General features: G+C 35.3%; 1 protein-coding gene across 1 annotated transcript in view; it reads left to right on the top strand.

Moving 5' to 3' along the window:
• Positions 1-23629, top strand: part of LOC113057585 (relaxin receptor 1-like) — a 46519-nt gene that overhangs the window by 21699 nt on the left and 1191 nt on the right. Inside the window, exons 3-17 of the mRNA XM_026224998.1 lie at positions 3358-3441; positions 8609-8714; positions 10426-10497; positions 12125-12196; positions 12343-12414; positions 12853-12924; positions 13110-13178; positions 13378-13449; positions 15770-15841; positions 16160-16231; positions 17264-17335; positions 17858-17929; positions 19533-19762; positions 21356-21766; positions 22997-23215. Of these exons, the coding sequence (XP_026080783.1) occupies positions 3358-3441; positions 8609-8714; positions 10426-10497; positions 12125-12196; positions 12343-12414; positions 12853-12924; positions 13110-13178; positions 13378-13449; positions 15770-15841; positions 16160-16231; positions 17264-17335; positions 17858-17929; positions 19533-19762; positions 21356-21766; positions 22997-23215 (1767 nt within the window). The remainder of the gene's footprint in view (positions 1-3357; positions 3442-8608; positions 8715-10425; positions 10498-12124; positions 12197-12342; positions 12415-12852; positions 12925-13109; positions 13179-13377; positions 13450-15769; positions 15842-16159; positions 16232-17263; positions 17336-17857; positions 17930-19532; positions 19763-21355; positions 21767-22996; positions 23216-23629) is intronic.

Raw genomic sequence — 23629 nt, 5'->3', positions numbered from 1 at the left:
GAAAGCATTTAGTCAAAATACAATATAGTAATAAAACACTAGTGTCCTTGAGCTTGTAAAATCAATGCAGAGGTCAAAAGGTCCAGATGGGTTTCCTCTCTCTTCATGTTAGCAAAGATTATATGGTGTCTTTACTAATGGCTGTCTCAGTCCTGCTCAATATAACCAACAGTGTGAGCTGCTGCAATTGTTACAAAGGCTAGTGGGGAAGGAATTACCTGTCAGAGACTTGCTGGGACACATATAGCAACATTACATGCCAGTGATGGATTTAAACTCATTGCAATGCTGTTCACTCATTTTGTGTGTAGTATACTGTTTTCTTCCTTCCATAGTACCTTGCCCCCAAATGCAAGGACCAGAAATTGACTCTTGAAGGGACAGTTTATGTATCCTCCCTCAAATCTTTCCATATCATTTCAAATACTTTCCCTCTTGTGCTCTTTAGAGAAAAATAGCAGCATGCAGGTTTGGAATGACATAAAGGTAAATCAATAATTTCAGAATTCTCATTTTTGAGGGACCTTTCCCTTTATACTGTTATTGTTCTAATAGAAGTGCAGTTTAAGTTCCTAGAATTCCACTGACAGAAAAACAGAACGGTCCAAAGAGGAATAGATGTTTGTTTCGCAGGATACATGACCAAACCTTAACTGAAGGCAGATCACTTAGAGTATCTAGATAAGACTGGAATGTTTACAGACTACCCAATAGGCACAATATCCTTTTGTAGCCTTTTTGCAATCAAGATAATGGCTAAATGAGAACAATAATTCATTGAGAATATTAATTGAGATGTCAGCTGAGAGTATTTCATTTGAATATTACCTACTTTGTTTGTCCTGGTAACAATACTTGACTATATGTAGAGTTTTTTTTCTTTCTCTCTCTCTCTTTTATTTAAATTGGTGTGAAGTGCAGACATTTATTTATTTAAGGTGCTAGGTTGTTTATAAATGTATCCTTTTTTATTTCATTACAGTTTATGAAATTCATCAGCCCTGCCATTTTGCCATTTTAGTTTAAATTAGAGATTGATTTACTTTGAATATACCTAGATTGAAATTGTGTTATGAAAAATGATGCAATTACAAGAATATATGTTACTTTATATAAGTACTGTATGTACAGTATAAGATATAGTTGAACAAAGTATTGACTGCCTGACATTGCTCACCTACTTGGAAAAGTTAGTTTTATGAGGTCTTTGTTGAACAGCTTAGATGTTTAATTAACTTTCGCATTTCACCCATGCATAATCAATTAGCTTCATGACACGAAAGGAACACCGTAGAAAATTGATGAATAATGAGCTATGCAAGCAAAGTGTTGATGTTTCAGCATCACAGAAGTCATTTCATTTATCCTTAAACTCTAAGTAAAATGAAATATGTTTATCGTTAATGACCCCAGAAGACATTCTCATATGGCTGAACTTGGCTGGAGTTATTATTCAAACAGAAGAGAAAGAGCACTGCTGAGTTAGAATTGCTGAGCTGAATCATTTTTAGAAAATCAGTTTTTCATTCTCATGCTGACTTCAGTTTTGGTAACGTGCAAACAAAGAACACAGTTTTTATTACATAAAATCTTTTAAGACAACATATCTGTAATTGTACCTAAAACCTTGTGAATATGGTTTGGGTTTATTTCTAAAAAAAAATAAAAAAAAAATTCTTTTTTATTTTTATTTTTTTGTAGAATTGGAAGAGTCCACTTTTATTTGTATAAAAAAATGCAGTATATGGACACCTTTGGTCCTGTGTCCTGTGTACTTTTAAGAATTGAAGTTTTTCAATTCAACAAGTCACTAGTTTTTTTTATTTATCTGCTAATAATTAACAATTCTGGGTATAAATGCATTTTTTTTTTTTTTTTTAAGTTTGAAAACAAAGATACAGTTTGATGGAAAATGTGTTCAATAAAAATATTATTGAGGCAAAATTGTGGTGGAAATTATGAAATGTGGTGGAAGTATGGGTTAGCAATTTTACATTAAATATTAAAAAGGTAAAAAAAAATTTTTTTTTATAAATTTATACATATGATTATGTTTGTTTGTTTAGATTGTGTAGTTTGAAATTATTGTTATGATTTTATTTATTTATTTTTATAATTGAAAGTCTGAGTCTGGGACCAAGGTGAAAGTAGCATAAATAAATTCCGAATGTGACCTTCACAACACACACAATGATTGACCTTTAATTAAAGTATGCATAATTAAAGAAACAACGATTTACTGTACAACAAAACCACTAAAAGAAGAAAATCTGCTGCATTTTTCTGGGTTTGCACTAGGGCACATGACTGAATGGTGAAATCTTTCTGTCAGGCTTTAAACGCACAGCACTGCATGTGTTAAATAAATACTACTACTAATAATAATGTTTTGGAACACATCTTGTACATGCTGACCAAGGATGGATTTATTTTCTCACAAATACAATTTAAACAGCAATACTGTGAAATATTATTACAATTTAAAATAACAGTTTTCTATTTAAATCTATTAAATTATGCAGATGCAGATGCAGATGCAAAGCTGAATTTTCAGCAGCCATTTCTCTAGTCTTCAGTGTCACACGGCCCTTAAGAAATCATTCTAATATGCTGATTTGCTGCTCAAGATACATATCCTATAAATTTTGGAAACTGTTGTGGTGCCTAATATTTTTGTGGAAACCCGGACACTATGGTGAATAAAAAGTCAGAATAACAGTATTTATTTTAATTATATGTATTTTGTGTAACTATATAAATCAGTTTAATCCATCCTTGCAAATTAATTCCTAAGTATTCGTTTCTTGAAAAACTACTTAAAAAAAATCTTACTGACCCAAAACTTTTGAGTGTTATTGTACATGAACGCTTTGCATTTGAATAGCTACAAATCTGAATCAGATTACCCTGACACTGATTGATGAAGGTGTACTGAGTAAGCCGGAAGGTTGATTTTAATTTATTTGAGATGTTAAGTGTGAGGTGTCAGGAGACAGGAAACGCCACAAAAGTCACAGCTATTTGCATGCCACCTGCTTCATTTCCTCCACAACTTTTGTCATTGGCAAACAGTGTCAATGTGATTGACAGGGGTTGCTGAGTAGGTTAACATGATTCTTAAAAAAGAACAAACGCAAATGCATTATTATTCATTATGCAACTTCCCCTGAGAGAATGAGTGGAGGTAATTTTGTTAGACCAAAGACACTGCAAAATGGTTCTTAGCCATTTGAATTTTCCATTGTGGTCTTTCCCCGTGCTATCAGTGTGTGTGCAATCAAAGCTGTTAGCTTTGTTAGTAATGACAAGCAACGTGTGTTTGATTCAGTAACCCTTTACTTGTTGTCTTTCTTCTAGGGGACAACAATGGTTGGCCACATCTCTTTGATAACTATTTTGGCATCCCCAGTAGTAACCTAGGAGCCAAGTCAAATGCCTGCTGTGAGTATGCTCTTTTTTTTGCAACAATTCAGTGAATTTAAACATTGAGGGGAATATCTTATTTGTGAAATGTATTTTATATGTTTCTTTTAGAAACACTGTATGCCTGTAAAATCTGGTTTAACACATTTGGCTGCTAGATTTTGTTACTCCACAGCTGAAACAACGAGAGATGCACAATCAGAATACCAGCACAATATTTTTTCTGTCTGATATAAGTATTTCCATTCACAAAATGAAAACATACTGTAATATTATCAGTGTTTAACCGAGTTTTACTGCATTTTATTGAATCAAATTAATGCAAAGAGCATAAACTGTATTTCAAATGCATCTACCCAAACTTAAACTTTTTTGAGTATTGTGTTTCCTGACAACAATATTTACTAATATTTGCATATTTTAGGCATGTGTGTCTGATGATTGGAGTCACATGTAATGCTCAATCCCAAAGCGCGGGCAGCTGCTGTCTGTATATTGCTCACTTTCTATTACATGCGCAAAGAAAAAAAAACAAAACCCATTAAAGTGATGATCATTTATAAAAGGCTGTTTTGACATTTTATTAGCTACTCTGAGACTTAGGCAGGAAATGAAAGAAGATTAGGGCAACCGCTCATGATTCTTCGACAGCTCATATCTTGAGCCTTATATGGTTTATGGTTGGAGGTGATAAGCAGTGTTGATCACAGATACATGATCAGATGGAGCCTGGGTGTCTAAAAAAATCACTGTGATATTGCAGTGTCACTGCTAAGCTCCAATAAAAAAACATGACACTGAACAATATGTGGCTAACCATTCCTCAAGATGATTTTGAGATGATTTTGAATAGATGCAAGTCCTAGCAGAGAAACCAGTCTGGAAATCATAACATTATGGACATGATCCATTTATGATTGACTACCAAAAAGTGTCAAAGCACTAATTTAGTTTTAATGATGAACCGTATATATTTTTTATATCCTTTTAAATAAAAGGATATATGTGACCATGTACCACAAAACCAGTCTTAAGTGTTAATTTTTTTTTGATTGTTTAATTTATCATCTGAAAGCTGAATAAATAAGTTTTCCTCTGATGTATTTGATGATGTTATGAAAGGAAAATATTTAGCCGAGATACAATTATTTGAAAATCTGGAATCTGAGGGTAAAAAAAAAATATATAAAAATACTGAGAAAATCACCTTAAAGTTGTCCAAATTAAATTCTTAGCAATGCATATTACTAATCACAAATTATTTTTTTTTAGATATTTACAGAAGGAAATTTACAAAATATCTTCATGGAACATTTACTTAATATCCTAAAGATTTTTTGGCCTAAAAGAAAAGGCGATATTTTTGACCCATATTGTTTTTTTCTTAATTATGTTTTTGTCATGATTCTGCCTTCATGTCCTGACTTTTCTCTAGTCTTGAGGCAGGATCATGACAGACCCGTGTTTTGTGTACAAGCACATGGCCTTGTCTTTGGGCCATGTGCTTGTGTTGTCTCGTTCCCTTGCCCCGCCCCCTTGTTATCCTAGTCTTGTCGTGATTGCCTTATCTGTACCACCTGTTGTGTCTTAATTAGTTCCCCTATTTAGATCCCCTAGTGTGCTCTGTCTTTTGTTGGTTCATTGTTCTACTTATGTGTTCCACTCTGTGAATGTTCCTCATTGTTCCGCATATGTGTTCCTGCCTGTCAGCCTTGTGAGAGAGTATACCCTGGTAACCCCTTTGAGATATTGTATCCTTGTATAACCGTGAGTGTTTATTTGTAGTTAGTGTTCTCCTGTTTTGAGTCCTTGTTTATCTTGTCTTGTAAAGTTAGTGTCTACCCTAGTCGTCGTTTTCCCCCTCGTGGGTTTTGTTTTCCCCTTTTGTATTAATAAATCCTGTGTTCAGTACATCCTGTCTGCAGTTGAGTTCATCCCCTCCACATAACAGAATGAACCGACCAAACAGGAACTCAGCAGACAGGATGTCCTCCACTCCTCAACCCCAATTGGAGTTCCGCCAACAGTGTTGGATGTCGTCCCCCGCCGAGAAGAGGGTTGCCCTACCATACTCGCCTGAGAACGAGTGGGTTCTCCCAGGAGGCGCCGCAGGTTACCCCCCAGAGGTCCCCACCATCTACCCAGCTGCCAGTGATCCCCGAGGGTCATCTCCTGGCAGTTACTACACTGGGGGAACAGGCAGATCCCTCCCAGATTCCTGAGGCGCCTTCCACAGCCATCAGTCTCCCCAGGAAGCGAGGGAGACTATTTTCGTGGGAGTCCGCTTCAGAGTCTTCAGCGTCAGAGTCTGCTCTGCCTGAGACCAAACTCCCCCAACCCGCCTCTGACCCAGCTGTGGCCTCTGCACCACGGCCAAGGAGGAAGAGGAAGAAGAAGGGGCCTGCCGGTCCTGTGACCCTGTCTCCTCCTGAGTCGGCGAGGTCGCCCGAGCCAGCAGCGGAGAGCGCTGGCGTGCCCGAGCCAGCAGCGGAGAGCGCTGGCGTGCCCGAGCCAGCAGCGGTGACCCTTGACCCCGAACCGGCGACTATGAGAACTGTTTCTAAGTCTGCAGTCGTGAGGGTGGAGGAGAGAGCTGCGGCCGACTCTGCAGCCAAAGCTTTATTACAGTCTGTCTCATCTCGTCAGGAGATGCCTGTCGTAATAGCTGCCAAGACTCTGTCTATTTGTCTCGTCTTGTCCAGATCCTGGAAATCCCCACCAGTCCTGTCTTGTCCCCTGATCCTGTCCCCAGAGATCCCGAGCCAGCCACAGTTAGTGCAATTCCTGACCCAGTTTCTGTCCCCACTGATGTTGTCATGTGTCCTGTTGATGTTGTCCCGTGTCCAGTAGACTTTTTCCCCGTGCCCTGTGGATGTTGTCAAGTGTCCAGTAGATGTTTCCCCGTGTCCAGTAGATGTTGCCCAGTGTCACGTGAGTTTTCCTGTCATGTCCTCTGTTGTAAATGGTCCGGAGACCACTCCCCACCCTAGACCACCCAGACCTGCCCGAACCCCTCGTTGTCAGCCTTCGTCCCGTCCTCCTAAGAACCCTGTCCCCCATGAACTTCGTTGTCCCGCCTCCTCCCCTTCCTTGTTTTTTTTTTTTTTGATTTGTCACCCTAACCCTGTCGTTGTGTATTCCTGTTTGCCTTTGTTATTTGTCATGTGTTGTTGGTTTTTGTCTCTGTCCCAGTCAGTCCTGTCCCGCGTTTGTTCCCTTGGGGAGCGTCTGGAAGCCGCTCCTTAAGGGAGGGGTTCTGTCATGATTCTGCCTTCATGTCCTGACTTTTCTCTAGTCTTGAGGCAGGATCATGACAGACCCGTGTTTTGTGTACAAGCACATGGCCTTGTCTTTGGGCCATGTGCTTGTGTTGTCTCGTTCCCTTGCCCCGCCCCCTTGTTATCCTAGTCTTGTCGTGATTGCCTTATCTGTACCACCTGTTTTGTCTTAATTAGTTCCCCTATTTTTATTTTTTTTTTGCTATTGCTACAAATGTACCCCAGCGACTTAAGACTGGTTTTGTGGTCCTGGGTCACATATGTTCATATGTTAATGTACGTCAACTAATAAGATGTTAGTGATATGTAATGTAAAAGGTTTGTATTTTTATTAATTAAAATTATTCTAAAGTTTGTGTTTCTGGTATCAGCTGGTAATCCATAGTTATGACATAACTCAAAAGTATTACATACAAAGTCGAAATTATAAGATTATATCATAAAATTTGACTAAGTCTTAACTATGACATAAAAGTTTATAACCAGATTTTAATGTTTGTTATAAATTATTATGCCTTTTTTATTTGAAGTAATATGTATCATAGTTTTGACTCTTTTTTTTTTTTTTTTTTTTTTTTTTTTTTTTTTTTTTTTTTGTGTCATAACTTTTTGTCCACCAGATTATTCCTAAAGTGTAGTAGGAATGAGCTTTCATACATTTACACTGCACTTGGCAGAAATAATGTTCAATCACATATATTGCCCACCAATGAGTTTAGGTCATTTACATTGCAAAACAGCTTAAGCAGTTTCAATTACATTGGATGTGTAGGAAGCTTACCCTACATGCACAGCAGCACATGGACCATTGTTAATCAGTGAACTACAAGCAGAACTGGCCTGAACAGACATCTGTTTTGCCAGAGTCTCTTCTCCCCAAATTAGTCACCGTGGGCCATCCTGGTGAATGTCGGAGTTCGATTTCTTGCTGTCGCCTTGCTGCATCTTCTGTTCTGTGTTTGTGCTTTCACATCCTTCTCCAGTGTTTAACACAGATAAGACTCTATTGGAACAATGTGTTGGGCCACAGATGGCCTGTCGGAGGCATTTACGCTCCCTGGATTTTAGGCAACCGTTTGTTCTGTTTAACTGCGATAAAGACGTGTCTTGTGTGGCTTAATTCTGTCTGGTAGACGGTATTGAACTGTCCAACTGCTGACACCATCAGATTACACGCATTGCTTTTCAGTTTTCACTTAAATACACTTTTAACACAAAATCTGCTGTTTCTTAAATTGAATTATCTGCTGATGATTCATGAATGACAGAAACAAACATTATGTGATATATATATATATATATATATATATATTTTACATGTAACTCTTCCTGCTATATATCCTCAAACCCTGCTATATATACAATTTTCATATTTTCATATACTGTAGACTTCTATTAAGTTCCCCCGTATGTTTTGTTACATTCCTGTTGTTCTCAAGTATTTGTAACATAGTATTTGAAAAAAAAAAAAAAAAAAAAAAAAAAAATCCTATAAAACATTCCCGCTCTCTGCCATTGGTCAAAGGAACAAATATTCCTGCCTTAAATTCATGCAATTGGATGGACTTTTTGGTGTAATGAGCCTACCAATGGCTTGCTTAAACTTAAATAATGCATTTTAACATTGAATTAAACACTTGACTTTTAAAGATTTGATTTCTCTTGAGCGCTCAAATGAATCTAATTGGGAAATCTTGTTGGAAATGATCCTTTACCCAAGCTGACTTAGACCAATTTGTTGAAATAATTTAGTGCTTATTAGCTCAGCATGACTGTTCACTTGTTGAGCATTGCTATTAAATGGCAGATCAAACTGTAATGCAAACTTATTTTTTGAACACTAAATGGGATGTCTAAAGTGATGTCTGACAGGTCTTCCTCTGTATCTCTTCCTTTCTGTCATGCAGTGCTTGGGACCGTCCCAGCTGAGTGCCAGTGCAGGGACCTGGAGCTGGACTGTGACGGTGCTCACTTTAAAGACGTCCCTATGGTATCCATTAATGTCACCATGATGTGAGTTTCATGGCCTGTGTGCGGAGTGTGGCTGCAGTTTGCTGAGATTGTGCGACTCCTCAGAGATGCATGAGATGCCAATGCTCTGCAAAGAAAAGTTTGCTTTACTCTAAATGAGGAATATGTACACTCTTAGAAATAAAAAAAAGAGGCAAAAAGCTGCCACTGGGGCAGTGCCCTTTCAAAAGGTAGATGTAGTTTAGTACTAACATGTACTTTTAAAGTCCTAATATGTACCTTTAAGGTCCCATTAAGGGTAAAAATAAGATACAAAGATGTAACGTTTAGCTATCCATACCAGTGACAGATTTGTACCTTATTTTCTGTGAGAGACCGAATAAACATTAGTGTCTCATTAGAGTTGTATGTGCACTTTATAAAACACGAGAAGGTTGAAACAAGTCTGATTTATTCGACTTCTAGTCTTAATTAACTCTGAGTGCCTTTAATTTGTGATTTTGAAAAATGAGATAATTGCATTAAAAGATAATTGTTCCAGCATTATTCTCCACACAATATAGCTGTGACGATTTATTCATTGTTCACATAATAGCTGGCTGATATAAACCTTTCTATCAGTTTAATGTGGATTTGAAATGCATATTTATGTATCAGTTGAAGCTGCTGCTTATTTCATTCCCAGTTTCCTGTATTGCGGCCCTGTTTGATATTCATTAGTATTCCGCAGTGTAATTCACATCTACCTTTCAGTAATGCCAAGAATGTGGCAAGGTGTTTTAAATCCAATGTCACTTTCTGATTTCAAGTACACACACTGCGTGTCTTCTCTCTAAGGTCTCATGAAATCATTGCTTTAAAACATTTTTCAAAAAGTCAAATGGTCCCCTTCAGTCTTGCGTTTTCTCCTGAAAATATAGAGTTTATCAAAAATAAAGCAGACCATCTTATTTTTTGACGCAAAAAATACAAAACATATAAATATAAATATGTCTGCATTTCATTCCTGCTGTATGTTTATGAATGTAATCTATCTATCTATCTATCTATCTATCTATCTATCTATCTATCTCATCATCAATCATCATCATCTCTTTCTATTTATCATTCTGTCTTTCTATAAGGCCAATTAACTTTTTTTCCCCAAAACCTTTATAACAAACATTTTCTTGACAAAATTTTCTAGATAAGAATTATACGGAGCCCTGCACATGTCATACAGGAAAAAAAGTAGGCTAAATCGTTTTATAAATTGTCCGCACGATTTACTAATTTGTTCCCTCGATTTGCTAAATTGTGTACACGATTTATAAATTGAGAGAACGAATAAGTAAATTTTGCAGAAAATTTATAAATCGAGGGAACGAAATAGAAATCATGTGCACGTTTTAGGACATCGAGGGGAATGAAATAATAAATCGTGCACACAATTTATAAATTTTTTCATGAATGTCGTGCTGGGCTCCGTAGAATCAGGCTACAGAATGAAAACGTTTTTTTTTTCCCTCGATTCAAGTTTAATCCAGATGTATGTGTTGAATTCAATAGGATTTAAACTTAATAAAAAGTGTCTGTCCAGTCCAATAAACCGTTGAAAATGACTGTAATATAATAGAATATAATATTATTAATTAGAAAATATAAATTAATATATGAATTTTTTTTTTTTTTTTTTTTTTTTAAACAGGGCAGGACATTGCACTTTTATGTACTAAAAACAATTTTGGGAATGGCTCTTTTGTTTGTGTTGCAGGTCCCTGCAGAGGAACAGGCTGAGGAAGTTAAATGCTGACATGTTCTTGATGTACCAGAGCCTTCAAAAGCTGTAAGAGTCTGCTTCACTAAGTATATCTAGACACTTTAATGCTACGAATGACATTGTGGCACTATTGCAGATGTTCACAAAATGTTGTTTGCTTGTCCTCACTGTGCCATCATAGTCAGAAGTGTGTGAAATAGAGATGTTGAGTGAGATTAAACAATCCCTGTGGAATAAAACATTCAGTGCTCTTCACAGGAGCTGAGCCAAACACACTCAAAACTGAAGAACTTGAGAGTGTTCTCTTTTTTAACTTGACAAAAATGGCTCAGTGTTTTTCTTTCTCCAGCTGTAGAATTTGTCTTGCCTCTCTTAATCTGACATGCTTGTTGGTTGTGAGTATCGTCTGGTTTCTCGTTCAGGAGTGCCAGCTGACTCAAACAGAATCAGCTCCATATTTTTGTCCTCGCTCAAGGACCATACTTGATCTAGTGTCAGATGGAGGTTTCATTGTACGAACAAAGAGATTTATTTTCTTTTTTTTTTTTTTTTACTTTTCTTTGATGCACATTTCAGTGCTGTGATGCTGGGGTGTTGCTATATTGTTGCTTTAGGTATTCTAAATATTTTTTAGTACTTTGTTATACAGATGCTAAGGAGTTTGCTTAAGTCAAAAACTTAAGCATGTCAAGTTTCTATGATAGTCTTGTCCCAATGGTCCCAATATATTTTTCAATATGAGCCAATGGGATTATAAACCACAAATTCAACTTTTTTAAAATATATAATTTCATATCACAAATGATATTACATATTACACATTTGTGGGTTTTAATCCCATTGGCTCATATTGAAAAATATATTGGGACAAGACTATCATAGAAACTAGAAAAGTTTTTGACTTAAGAAAATATATATATTTACTTTAACAATTGTATAAATATTCTTTTAAAGCCAAGTATGAATCTCATATGGTTAGTGTATTTAAGCATTTTAAATTTATTCCAAAATAATAACTCAAGGCAAGAACAATTTAAATTATACATACCTACATAAAAAAGGTTTTGTGTGTGTGTGTGTGTGTGTGTGACTTTATGTTCAACTATTTTTAATAGTTAATCTAACTATTTTAGAATTTTTCAGATTATCAGTCATCAAAGCGAAGTAAATATTGGTCACAGACATGAAGATTTACTTTAAATTTCGCCAAGATAATTACTAACTAAAAACTCCCAGAGATTGTGTGTGTGTGTGTGTGTTTCATATAAATTATGTTCCTTAAACTATCTATTTATTAACAATGTTTTTTAAATAAATAAATGCTTCACAGTTTCTTAAAAAAGACTGGAGTAATGGCTGCTGAAACTTCAGCTTTGCCATCACAGGAATAAATCACATTGATAGAAATTTAATTTATTAAGATTGGAATAATATTACACAGTATTACAGTTTTTTGCTGTATCGTTGATCTTTCATGAATTGTTTTAATAAGTAAATAAATCAATCAATAAATAAGTGCTTCCTATCTTTTTCCTTTCTAAAGGCCCAGTTCAAAATACAGGCTTGTATAAAAAGCAAGAGCAGAACTGTGTTCAAAGCTCTTCCACTCCTTTGGAACATAACTATACAGTAATATTTTGTGTTATTTCTCTCTCTCCTTCTGCTTTTTAATGCTTCCTGTAACATATTTCAGGTATCTCCAGCACAACCGAATTAAAGCAGTGCACCCACATGCTTTCAGAGGCCTTTACAATCTGACAAGACTGTGAGTTGGCAGACATTTCTATTGTCTCTATAAAGACAAATAGGCTAACAGTGAATGACAGAAACTTTAATTTGCTTATTTGCTCTGTTCTATGGGCAAAATGCTTTTGACTACCCTCAGACAGCTGTAATATCTTATTTTCTCAGGTATCTCAGTTATAATCGAATCACTACCCTACTTCCTGATGTATTCCAGGATTTGCACAAACTAGAATGGCTGTAAGTGGTCATTTTGGTCATTCTCCCATTTGCTTTATAAATGTCAGTTAAATAAAGATGGATTTTCTCATTCAGTGTTTTTTTTGTTTGTTTGTTTTTTTGCATTAAATCAAATAACTGCAATGGCATGTGTCAGTCAATAAACTTTCTCTAATGCTGAGTTTTGACCATGTAGACAGCACAAAACAGGTCTCATTTCTGTAATATCAGGAGTGATTTCTTTAGAAGTCATTAGCAGTCCCTGAGGATCTGCTCTAAAGAAACATGAGTGATTGAATTTCCATCACAATTGAATGTCATTGAATCATGATTTATAGCTGTTTATGTATAAGTTTGTGTCCCCTGAACAAGTATTGAACAAAGCACTTCAGTTTGTGATGCCTCAGTGTTTTTTTTTTTTTTTTTTTTTAATGAGCTTCTCCATTTTTTATCCTAAAGGATTCTGGAGAACAACAATATTCATCACATCTCCTCTTTGACCTTCTCTGGTTTGCGCTCCCTTGTGCTTCTGTGAGTTTCAGCCTGTTGCTATTTTGGTGACTCATCTTCCGTCTTTCAAATGGAAATCTCATATTTTAACAAATGCATAGGAGCTGTTCTCTAAAACCTTTTTGAATATTTATTTATTTATTTGGTTTCCAAATGTGCTACACTGCTGCTTTGTCTTATAAAGCCTTTGCTTGTGTGTGTTTCAGAGTGTTGCTGAACAATGCTCTCACAAAGCTTGATGATATCTGCCTGGAGATGCCACGATTAAATTGGCTGTAAGTTTGAATACAACATTGTCATGACAAAAATACTTTTGCTATTATTTTATTTACATGGTTGGAAAGCGTATGGAGAGCCCTTTGAATTATACTCCAAAAGATTTCAATCAATTTATATTTGCATTTTGCAAAGTCGTTTGTATTTTTCTTTTCCTACAATTTTTAAAGACCCTCTTTTTCCTATTTCTGCTTGCAGAGATGTTGAGGGAAATAAGATTGAGGCTGTGGGAAATGTGACCTTCAGGTCCTGTAACATGCTAACAGTGCTGTGAGTATAACCACCCTTCCATCACAGCTGCTCAATCCTCTCTTCCTGCTGTGTAGTTAACTATCAGATCATCCCAGTGGGCTTTATGAATGTATTCCAGTATTAAAAAATATATATATATAAGGGTACAATGGTTCATCAGGTTCCAATGAGGTTAAAGGCCCTTTCTGAAATAAGTAAATTTCTTTTTCTTAATCAATATTCAGTATCCATCTGCTTCAGTCACATAACTTTTTCACTCATCTGCCATGTGATCATCAGCGAGGGAAAGTAATGGCGCAGACCCAATCAAATCTAACTTTCACAGACATTTACATATATTTAATCCACAGTCCATCTACATATATTAAAGCTATAAAGTATCTGGAAATTAATTGTGGATTGAATATATGTAAATGTTAAAGGCTAAAATTGTTTTAGAATTGGGTTGGATTGAATCCAATGCTCAGCATTTTTTTTTCTTGGTTTCACTGTTCATTACTTTCCCCCACCAATGTATAGAAATATGCCAGATGAGCAGAATTTTTTATTAGTGTATAGTTTTTACTTATATAAATTAAATTATAATCATATTTTCTCATACTAATATTTAAGGGGCGCCAAGTTGTACCCTACTCTCATTATGCACAGTTGAGGTCCTTCCTGCCAAAAACACCAAAAATGAGGTCAAAGCATATTCTTAGGGAAACCATTTTCATCTCCCCGGGTCTCGCTTTTCATTTTCATTCACTGTTCTGCAAAAATCAGAGCAATAGACTTATCTGCTTTTGTTCATTCAAAATTCAAGTAACATGGAAACAATTACATATTAAAGTGGTGGTTGATTGCGATTTCACTTTTTAAACGTTAGTTAGTTTGTAATGTTGCTGTTTGAGCATAAACAATATCTGCAAAGTTGCAGCGCTGAAAGTTCAATGCTGGCAGTTTAATGCCTACAAATGACTGGTAAGGGACTACAACGAGCTTCTTCCCGGGTCTGTTATGTTACAAACCCAGATAAACCCTGCTAATTGGAACACACAACAAAGGAGGCGAGGCCAGGTTGTGCTGCTTTAGGGGTGCACATAAAAATCTGTCTTCTAACAATTCTAATGGATTTGCAAGTTTCAAAAGTTTTTTCCCTAAAGCAGCACAGCATGGCCTAGCCCCTTTGCTTCCTTTTCCTGAGGGCGGGGTTTATCTGGGTTTGTGATGTCACGAATCTGGGAAGTACATTTTTGTAGTCCCTAACAGGCGTTTTTGTAGACATTGCAACATATCTCCGTTTGCATTTGACTTACAGCTTCGTATTTTTGCAGATTTTGTTTATGCTGAAACAGCAACAATACACACTAACGTTAAAAGAGTGAAATCGCAATGAACCACCCATTTAACATAATACTATATTATTATAATTATTATAACTTTAGTGATTATATGCAACAGTGACTGTTGATTTAAGGTCAGATCCTATTTTCCTTCTAAATTATTTTATTTTTTTTATTTTTTTTTACTCCTCACCATTGACGTTGTTGTTCACTCCTGTGTATTTCCAGGGATGTAAAATACTTGAGTAATATTACTAAATTACTGTACTTAAGAATTATTTTGGGGGATTTGTACTTCATTTAAATGTAATTGAATTACTTGACTACTTGTACTTTTTCTTGATTACATGTCTGAAGAAAAACCAGTACTTTTTACTAGTATATATATATATATATATATATATATATATATATATATATATATATATATATATATATATATATATATATTATTCTCTTCCATCCTGCACACATTTAATATTGGTAAACAGAAGCTCAAATGCACATGCTTGACATGCGAGTCCCAGTGATGTTTGTTTTTGTACGTCCAGCACGTGTTCATCTTCAGTTTTTCATCTTCAGTTCAGCTTTAATAAATTTCTGTATGTTTTGATCTAGCTCTCAGCTGTCTGTGTAGTATATTTGCTGAATTGCTCAAGATTGAGTAAATAAAATCAGAAATGAACATTTACATTTAATATTTTGTTGTCCGTTATTGCTTATTTATTAAATGATTTAATTTAATATATTATTACAAATAAATATTATTAAATATAAAAATCTCCAGAAGTTAAAAAATAATCACAACGTAATTAAATAATTACAAATAATCATGACATAATTAAAAAATTAATACACATACTTGCTTAAAAAATTAAAAAATAAACACAACACTCCGGGGTATTTCCTACACATTCCATTTCTCTGAAACGGTCGATGTGTTTCTGTCCACCAAGATAAAAATGTACTTTCTTTCTTTATTTATTCATTTATTTTTATTTATTTATTTGCAGAGTCCTCCAGCGGAACCGCATTAGTTACATCCACGAGCAGGCTTTCTCTCTGCTTCGTAAACTGGGCGAGCTGTGAGTTCTCAGGCATTCCATTCCATTATAAATGTTTGCCAAAATAATCACCACAAAGTGTTCTCTGGAGTTTAGTCGTGACCCATTTCTGTTCAATTTTTGAGAAGCTAAGCAAAAAATAAATGAGTAAATAAAATAAAATAAATCATCCTTGCATGGATTTCCTTATCAATTTCAAAGTGTGTGTTGGTCTTACCTCCATCCAGCTCGAGCAGTTAGGGGACGTCACTCTTCAAAGAGTTCAGACTGGTTTGCTCATTACTTCTGTCAGCAGATGCTTGTTTGAACGCGAAAGGCATGAATATTTTCTCTCCACAGGGATTTGTCCAGTAACAGAATTGAAGTGATCCCTCCTGATCTTTTTGTCAATCTTGGAGACCTGCTTCAGCTGTGAGTCTTCCGTTCAGATACACATTACAAACAGCTCCAAACTGCATCTAATGTCTGCGTGCCAGGGCCAGTGTGGTGGGCTTCTGGACATTTTTATTTCTTTTTAGTGCAATGAGAATTCATTTCAGTTCATTTTGATGGTCATATGGTGTCCAGGTTAAAGGCTTATGCATAACATCTATAATACATTTTATTTAATTAAACTGTAGTTTTTTGTTTTTTTCTTTTTTAATTGTTAACATACTATTTATGAATCCCAAGTCATATAAAAAAACTGTAAATTGTTTATTGAGCATCAAATCAGCCTGTGAGAATGATTTCAGTAAAAACATGTATGATGTTAAAAAATATTTAACATTTAAGTTTCAAATTAATGCTGTCCTTTTGAACTTTCTATTCATTATAGAATCCTGGAGAAAAAAAATATACATATAGCACAGCTGTTTTCAACAATGATAATAATCAGAAATGTTTCATGAGCAGCAAATCAGCAGATTTGAGTCATTTCATTTCTGAAGGATCATGTGACACTGGAGGAATGGCTGCTAAAAATGTGGCTTTACATTACAGGAATATATTACATTTTAAAATATAATAAAATAAAAAGCAGTTATTTTCAATTGTAATAATATTTCACAATATTATTGTTTTTACTGTATTTTTGATCAAATAAATGCAGCCTTGATGAGCGTAAGAGACTACATTACTATATTACAAATTCTTCCTTCGCTCAAATTTTGAATGGTAGTCTATGATTCAGTTATTCTGTGTAGTGCTGTATTCTTGGCTATTACTAATAAACAACAAATCAGAAAAGATACACCTTTAATTTAACCTGAGAGGTTGGATCGATGCATGTTTCACACAGTATTTCAGATTCTATTTCACATTTCTATTCTTATCTAAACAGTTTTTACATGGCTTTCCCCTGCCTTGCCAGACAAAACACCTCTGCTGTACACAGATCATTATAATTTTGACATTAGAAATATATTTCAAATCAGTTCACTCTTGCCTACTGTTTGTTTGCAGGAATATTTCATATAACCCCATCATGGACCTGCGTGTGGACCACTTTAACAAGCTGCGCAAGTTAAAGTCACTGTAAGTCTTTTTTAATACTTTTCTACAATGAGGTACAGTACAAGGCTTTGAAGCACAAATTAAGGAAGGATTGTGAAGTATGTTTTAAAACGGTTGTTAGGTTATGCAAATGTATAACTTTGCACAGTGAATATTGTGACTAAACTAAGACACACACACAAGCACTTTCCTCATTTTATGCCTCTCTGGTAAAAAAAAAAAACACTTTTCACATGAGACACCACAAAAATAGCTCGTAATTTTAGTAATGTGCTGTTTGCGGGGCCCCTTTCAGCGTAGCACAATGGTCCTACCTAAACCTCACGCCGTGAACATTGTCTTCCTCTCTACACAGAGGAAAAACAATCTGCTTTTAGGTCATACTTCAAAGACTTCCAGAGAGCATCTTGGGCACAAAACTGCATATTTGTAAGAGAAGGAAAAGGGAAAAGAGGGCTAAAGCATTGTAAAGTGAATACTGAAATGCTTATGACGGTGGTTTTCTAAAGAGCAACCCCTGAGAGAAAGCTTTTTGTGTCACAGGAGCATTGAGGGAATCGAAATTGGGAACATTCACAGAAAGATGTTTGAACCTCTCAAGAACCTGACTCACATGTGAGTGCTGCTTTTTGAAAGTTTTGATAACAACATTATTTAAGTTCTGCTTGCTCAATTTCTGAAATCTGATCCAAATCTCCATTTGCTGAAGTCGTCACCATTGAGAATTATCTATTTTTTTTTTTCATGTTGAATAATGACTTGTTGAGATTGAGATGTTTGAGATATTCTGTTTAAATTGCCTGCAACTGAACAGCTCTGTAATTATTTGTACTTTTAAACATTAAACTGATGATAGCAGTTATGTCTTCTCTCTGGAAAATCATCATTAAAAAAGATAAAGACAAACTCTTTAGTTCTAATCCCAGAAATCGTTTCTAATATTTTGTTTTATATTAATTGACGATGATAATCATTTTCTTTCATGACCTGGTATAGTAATAGGCAGTGATTTGCCTGAAAAAAGAAAAAAGGAAAAAAAGAAAAAGAAAAGATGTCTGGAATTTATATTGGAGCGTGTACTGCACAATTCCCTTTTCAATCTTTTCAGCTACTTGAAAACCCAATATTGTGTCTTCCTGTTTTGCATATCTTGCGGTATATAATTCACACTGTGAGAAATGAGAATACTCTATGAATCTTGCAAGTCATGTACAATGTTTCCTCTCAGATTGAGACATTGTTGACTGTGAAATTCAACTCAAGACTTCCATGCTGTTTCTGGAACTATGTCAGTTCTGTTCAGTGTGATTCTCTCCTCCTTCTGTCTTCCCCTTTATAAACACCTTTCTCAGTAAGGACAGGTTGAGTGACAGCCAAACACGTCACAGCAGCTATTAAATGATAGATAGATCAACCCATTTACTTTTAGAAAATAAGAATGATTTTATAGATACATGTTGTGTGTACAATTATAGTGATTAGTATTTATTTAATGTTGCGCTATAATAATAATAATAAAAAAAATAGAATTATCTGTAAAATGTATTTTTTTTTTTATTAATTTTAAATATTTACCTACATGTAATAATTTATCCATGTAATAATTTATCTTTTTTTTTCTATTTGGAAGACATTTTTTTTTTTTTTCAGATTTATTTGCATAGCACTTATAATAATCGGTTTATAGACTACACAAATAAAAAACATTCTTGAGCATATGAATAATTTATTTGCATTGCAAAGAAGGTCAGATGAACAACAAAAAAGACATTTTCACAGATCTATATGCATAGTTTTATGTGGTAACACTTAACATTAAGTTTTAATTTATAAACATTAACTAGTTAGCTAATGTAAAGCTTCTTCACCATTTATTAATCTTAAGATTATTATATTAAGATTAAATGTTTTATCTGCTGAACGTGAACATGAAAATTTTTATTGACTAACATCAACATGCTTAATGAATGCTATTACAACATAGGCAATTGCTCATTGATAGTTTAATAAAAGATAACAAATGAGACCTTATTGTAAAGTACTGTTTATTTCTTCTTACTGCTGAAATTATTATTTATTTAATTTATTAAATAATATAATAATATATTTGAGCATTAACAAATCTATACTTGTGTCCTTAGCCATGTCATGACATGACCGAAATGATGCTATGATTGTGTTTGTCATGTGTGCTTCTTTCTTTCTTTCTTCTTTTCAGCTATTTTAAAAAGTTCCAGTATTGTGGCTATGCGCCTCACGTCCGCAGCTGCAAGCCCAATACTGATGGCATCTCATCTTTCGAGGACCTCTTGGCCAACATCGTGTTGCGTGTCTTCGTCTGGGTTGTCTCAGCCACGACATGCTTCGGCAACATCTTTGTGATCTGCATGAGATCCTACATTCGCTCTGAGAACAAGCTCCATGCCATGTGCATCATCTCTTTATGCTGTAAGATGATATTTTGCTTCTAATACAGAGGCATTTTAAAGTGTGACTACGTGTGTCTGAATTAATTTTGGAGCACTATATGCTGTGTTTGAGATTGCAGTGTGCTACCTATCATCTCCATGATGATGCAAAAAGCAATTTCACACATAATTAGTCTAATGCAACTTTCTATGCATAATTTTTTTTTTTTTTTTTGGTATGCTTTTTTCTTTACATATAGCATTGTTTTAAAATATTATTTAGCTGTCATGAATATATTTAAAAATGTTATGATTGTGCATATTTAACTGGAAATTCAAGCTTTTTCGTTAAGATGAGAAAAAAAAAACTCATCTTTTAAACTACAGTTAAGTGTCTGTTCTAGTTCTGCAAGTCGATTGTGCCTTCTAGAGAAACAGTCTGATAGCCTAAAGGCAGCTCAGAGCCTGCGTTTACCTGACAGTGTTCACTCTTGACTGAAGTGCCGCCACATGTCTTGCTTGTTATTGCATGAAATTCACCCATGCGTTCTGCTTCCTGTAAACTGTCCACTGCTGAACAAAGAAAATGCTGCCTGCTCTCAAAAGAAATAGAAAAAAATAAAATAAAAAGCAGTTCTTTGATTTCTGCTCTTTGAAATAGGCTAAATAAGCGGATATCAATGTTGTGCACTGGGCATCTGTATTCGAGTGCTGCCGGGGGTGATTCAAATGAGTGGAAGCTCATTCAGAATACATAGAAATCAATTACTCAGTGTCTGCTTTGATGTGTAGATGTCACACTTACATGTAGCAACATTTACAGTTCATTTTTACATTTTATATTTAAATGCTAACATAAATTATAAGGTAACCAAAGAGTTGTTTATGAATGAGAATGAAAAATATGTGTGCTTCTATGTGAAGTTAAGGGAGTTATATTATTTAATTATTATTTAATAATAATACAAAAATATATAATTATACAATGCATTTTATTAGTGTTATTTTATTTACACACACACACACACACACACCAGCGTTTAAAAGTTTGGGGTCAGTACCAATGTTGCTGAAACCAGTCTCTTATGCGACAGTCTCTATATTTCTGCTTGGGAAACTTCAGTACGAGTCTCCCCACTGAGCTGTTCATGTAAATTGCATATTTAAGACACTTTGATTATCATTAAGACCCACTGTCAGCCTCTGGCATGGTCTGCTCATGCTGAGACTATGCCATGTGTTAAATACCCCACTATTACCCAGTAGATGATTGTGCCTTTATTGCTCAATGTTGTTTTCATGTGATTGTGTCAGTCATGGGTAAAGTCTCTCGGTTAAAAGTCTATGGGTGAAAAATGCTCTCAGTTATAGGCCCCTGGAGGGGGGAAATGGGTCAGATGTGGAAAGTGCAAGACTGGTAATAAAGGCTTTTTTTCATCAAGAGTTTTTATTATACATAGTAACTTGTAAATGCAAAAAATGATTCTAAGCCTGAAAAACTCAAAGATGTACTTGGCTATATAATATATATATATTACAGTATTTTCAATTACCATCACATATTTCCTGAAATGTAAAATACACTTGTAACTCATAAAAAGTGTAACTTACAAGCTCTTTCTCTACTACACAGGTGCAGACGGTCTGATGGGTGTCTACCTCTTCATGATTGGAGCGTATGACTTGAAGTTCCGGGGCGAGTATAACAGACACGCTCAGGCCTGGATGGATAGTGTACCCTGTCAGGTGATTGGATCTCTAGCCATGCTCTCCACTGAGGTGTCAGTTCTGCTTCTCACCTACCTCACCCTGGAGAAATACATCTGCATCGTTTACCCGTTCCGATACCTGACCCCCGGCCGCAGACGCACCGTTACCATTTTGGTGGTCATCTGGTTCTTGGGCTTTGTTATTGCTTTCCTCCCTCTGGTCTTTAAAGGGGTCTTCAGAAACTTCTATGGAACCAATGGCGTGTGTTTCCCTTTGCACTCTGAACAGCCAGAGACCCTGGGAGCACAAATCTACTCCATTGTGATCTTTCTGGGTATGTGAGAATCCTTTAATCGTGTTCAAAAGATGTTCTATTAGACAATAATGCACAACAGGCAGGTTCTGGCTTTAAAAATCCCAGTCATTTTCTCTGTAGGAAAATAGTTTTTTAATGATTCTGTTAAATCATTTAAGACAGACCTACCATGAGCTCTGAGGTCGTTAATTAATAGTATATGTTTTATTGAAGCCACAGTCAGTCAATTCAACATTTCAGAACAACTCAACTCATACATCCTTAAGTGTCTTTAATTTTATGTAGTTTTATGTATGAATATTTTGAAATAAATAGATTTTAGATAAAAAAATATATTCTTTTCCCCGCCAATGCTGTATTTACTAGGTTAAAAAAACAGTTACAAATAATAGTAATATTGTGAAATATTACAACCCGATCTCACGGCAATTCGTACATTTTTCACAAGGTGGCTTATTCGTACGAATTCGTAAGACCACACTCGTACAAATTCATACGATTGTTGCCAAATCGTACGTATTTTACGAGTTGCACAATTCGTATGAATTTGTACGAATGACCTACACCTAACCCCGCCCCTAAACCTAACCGTCACTGGGGTCGTATAAAATTGTACGAGTGAGGTCGTACAAATTCGTACGAACAAGACACCTCGTAAAATACGTACGAATTGGTCGTGAGCTAGCGTTGAATATTACCGTAGTTTCATTAAATTAAATTTATGCATTTAGGAGACGTTGAGATCATTGAGATCATCTCAGGGCTGATTGGTCTGGTTTAAGTATGTCGTGATTCCCTATAGAGAAAATCAATAGTAAAAGCATGTCTGGAACTGAGACAGTCGGATAAGTGTGTGGTCAATGTTGCACTCTTTTAATTTTCTTAACATTTGAGGCATTAGAATTCCTCCTTCAAAAGTGGTTAACTTTCCTGTTCTTAAAGCAGTAGGAGTTGTTTTGGACTCTTTTGTTCCTGATTAGGAAATCGTTATCTCTGAGTGTGTTCAATTTGTTTGCGTGATAGAGGTCACACTGAGAGGTCTAAGTTTAGATGGGAAAGAAAACTGAGGGCTTTGAGGAAATGTGGTGGTTTCCAGCAAGACCAATCATCTCAACAATAACTTGATCTTTCTTGACCTGAAAGTGTACTGTTGTGGTGTTTATGTTTTGTAACAAGGTCATCCTTCACGTCGATGAATGCTTTTCAGTGCTATATATATTGTCAAAAACATATCCTGTTTCCAATTAGGTCTCAATCTGGTGGCTTTTCTCATCATCGTGCTGTCTTATGGAAGCATGTTTTACAATATCCAGAGAACAGGAACACAGACGACCAAATACAGCAACCACATTAAGAAAGAGCTGACCATTGCCAAGCGCTTCTTCTCCATTGTCATCACCGATTCGCTGTGCTGGATTCCCATTTTCATACTCAAGATCCTTTCGCTTATGGAGGTTGAAATACCTGGTAAGTGTGTCATGGGGCCATTTAAAGCCTTCAGGGCCGTTGATTTCTTTAAGGATGAGTCTTATATTGAGCTGAAACAATATTTAAACATTGAGCAATAATTTAGCATTTTTATGTACTTCAGTGTTTACTTTATTTTTTATACTACTTACTCTCCCTCACATTGTTACTGGCCTATATGTATTTCTTCATTCTGTAAAACACAAAAAGAGACATTTTCCAATAATTCCAATAATTCACTGATCATTTGTTTGCATATTATTGCAATGAATGATGGCTGGAGCTTTAAACCTTTAAAAAAATGTGCAAAACAAGCACTATAAAACTGTCGTTAACATAGTTCCTATTGCTATATATTCCAAGTCATCTGAAGTTATGACTTGTAGCTTTGCGTGAGAAACTTAAAAAGTAGTC

This window comes from Carassius auratus, chromosome 39, assembly GCF_003368295.1.
Source record: "Carassius auratus strain Wakin chromosome 39, ASM336829v1, whole genome shotgun sequence".
NCBI lineage: Eukaryota > Metazoa > Chordata > Actinopteri > Cypriniformes > Cyprinidae > Carassius > Carassius auratus.
This window is presented reverse-complemented; position numbering and strand designations above follow the sequence as displayed.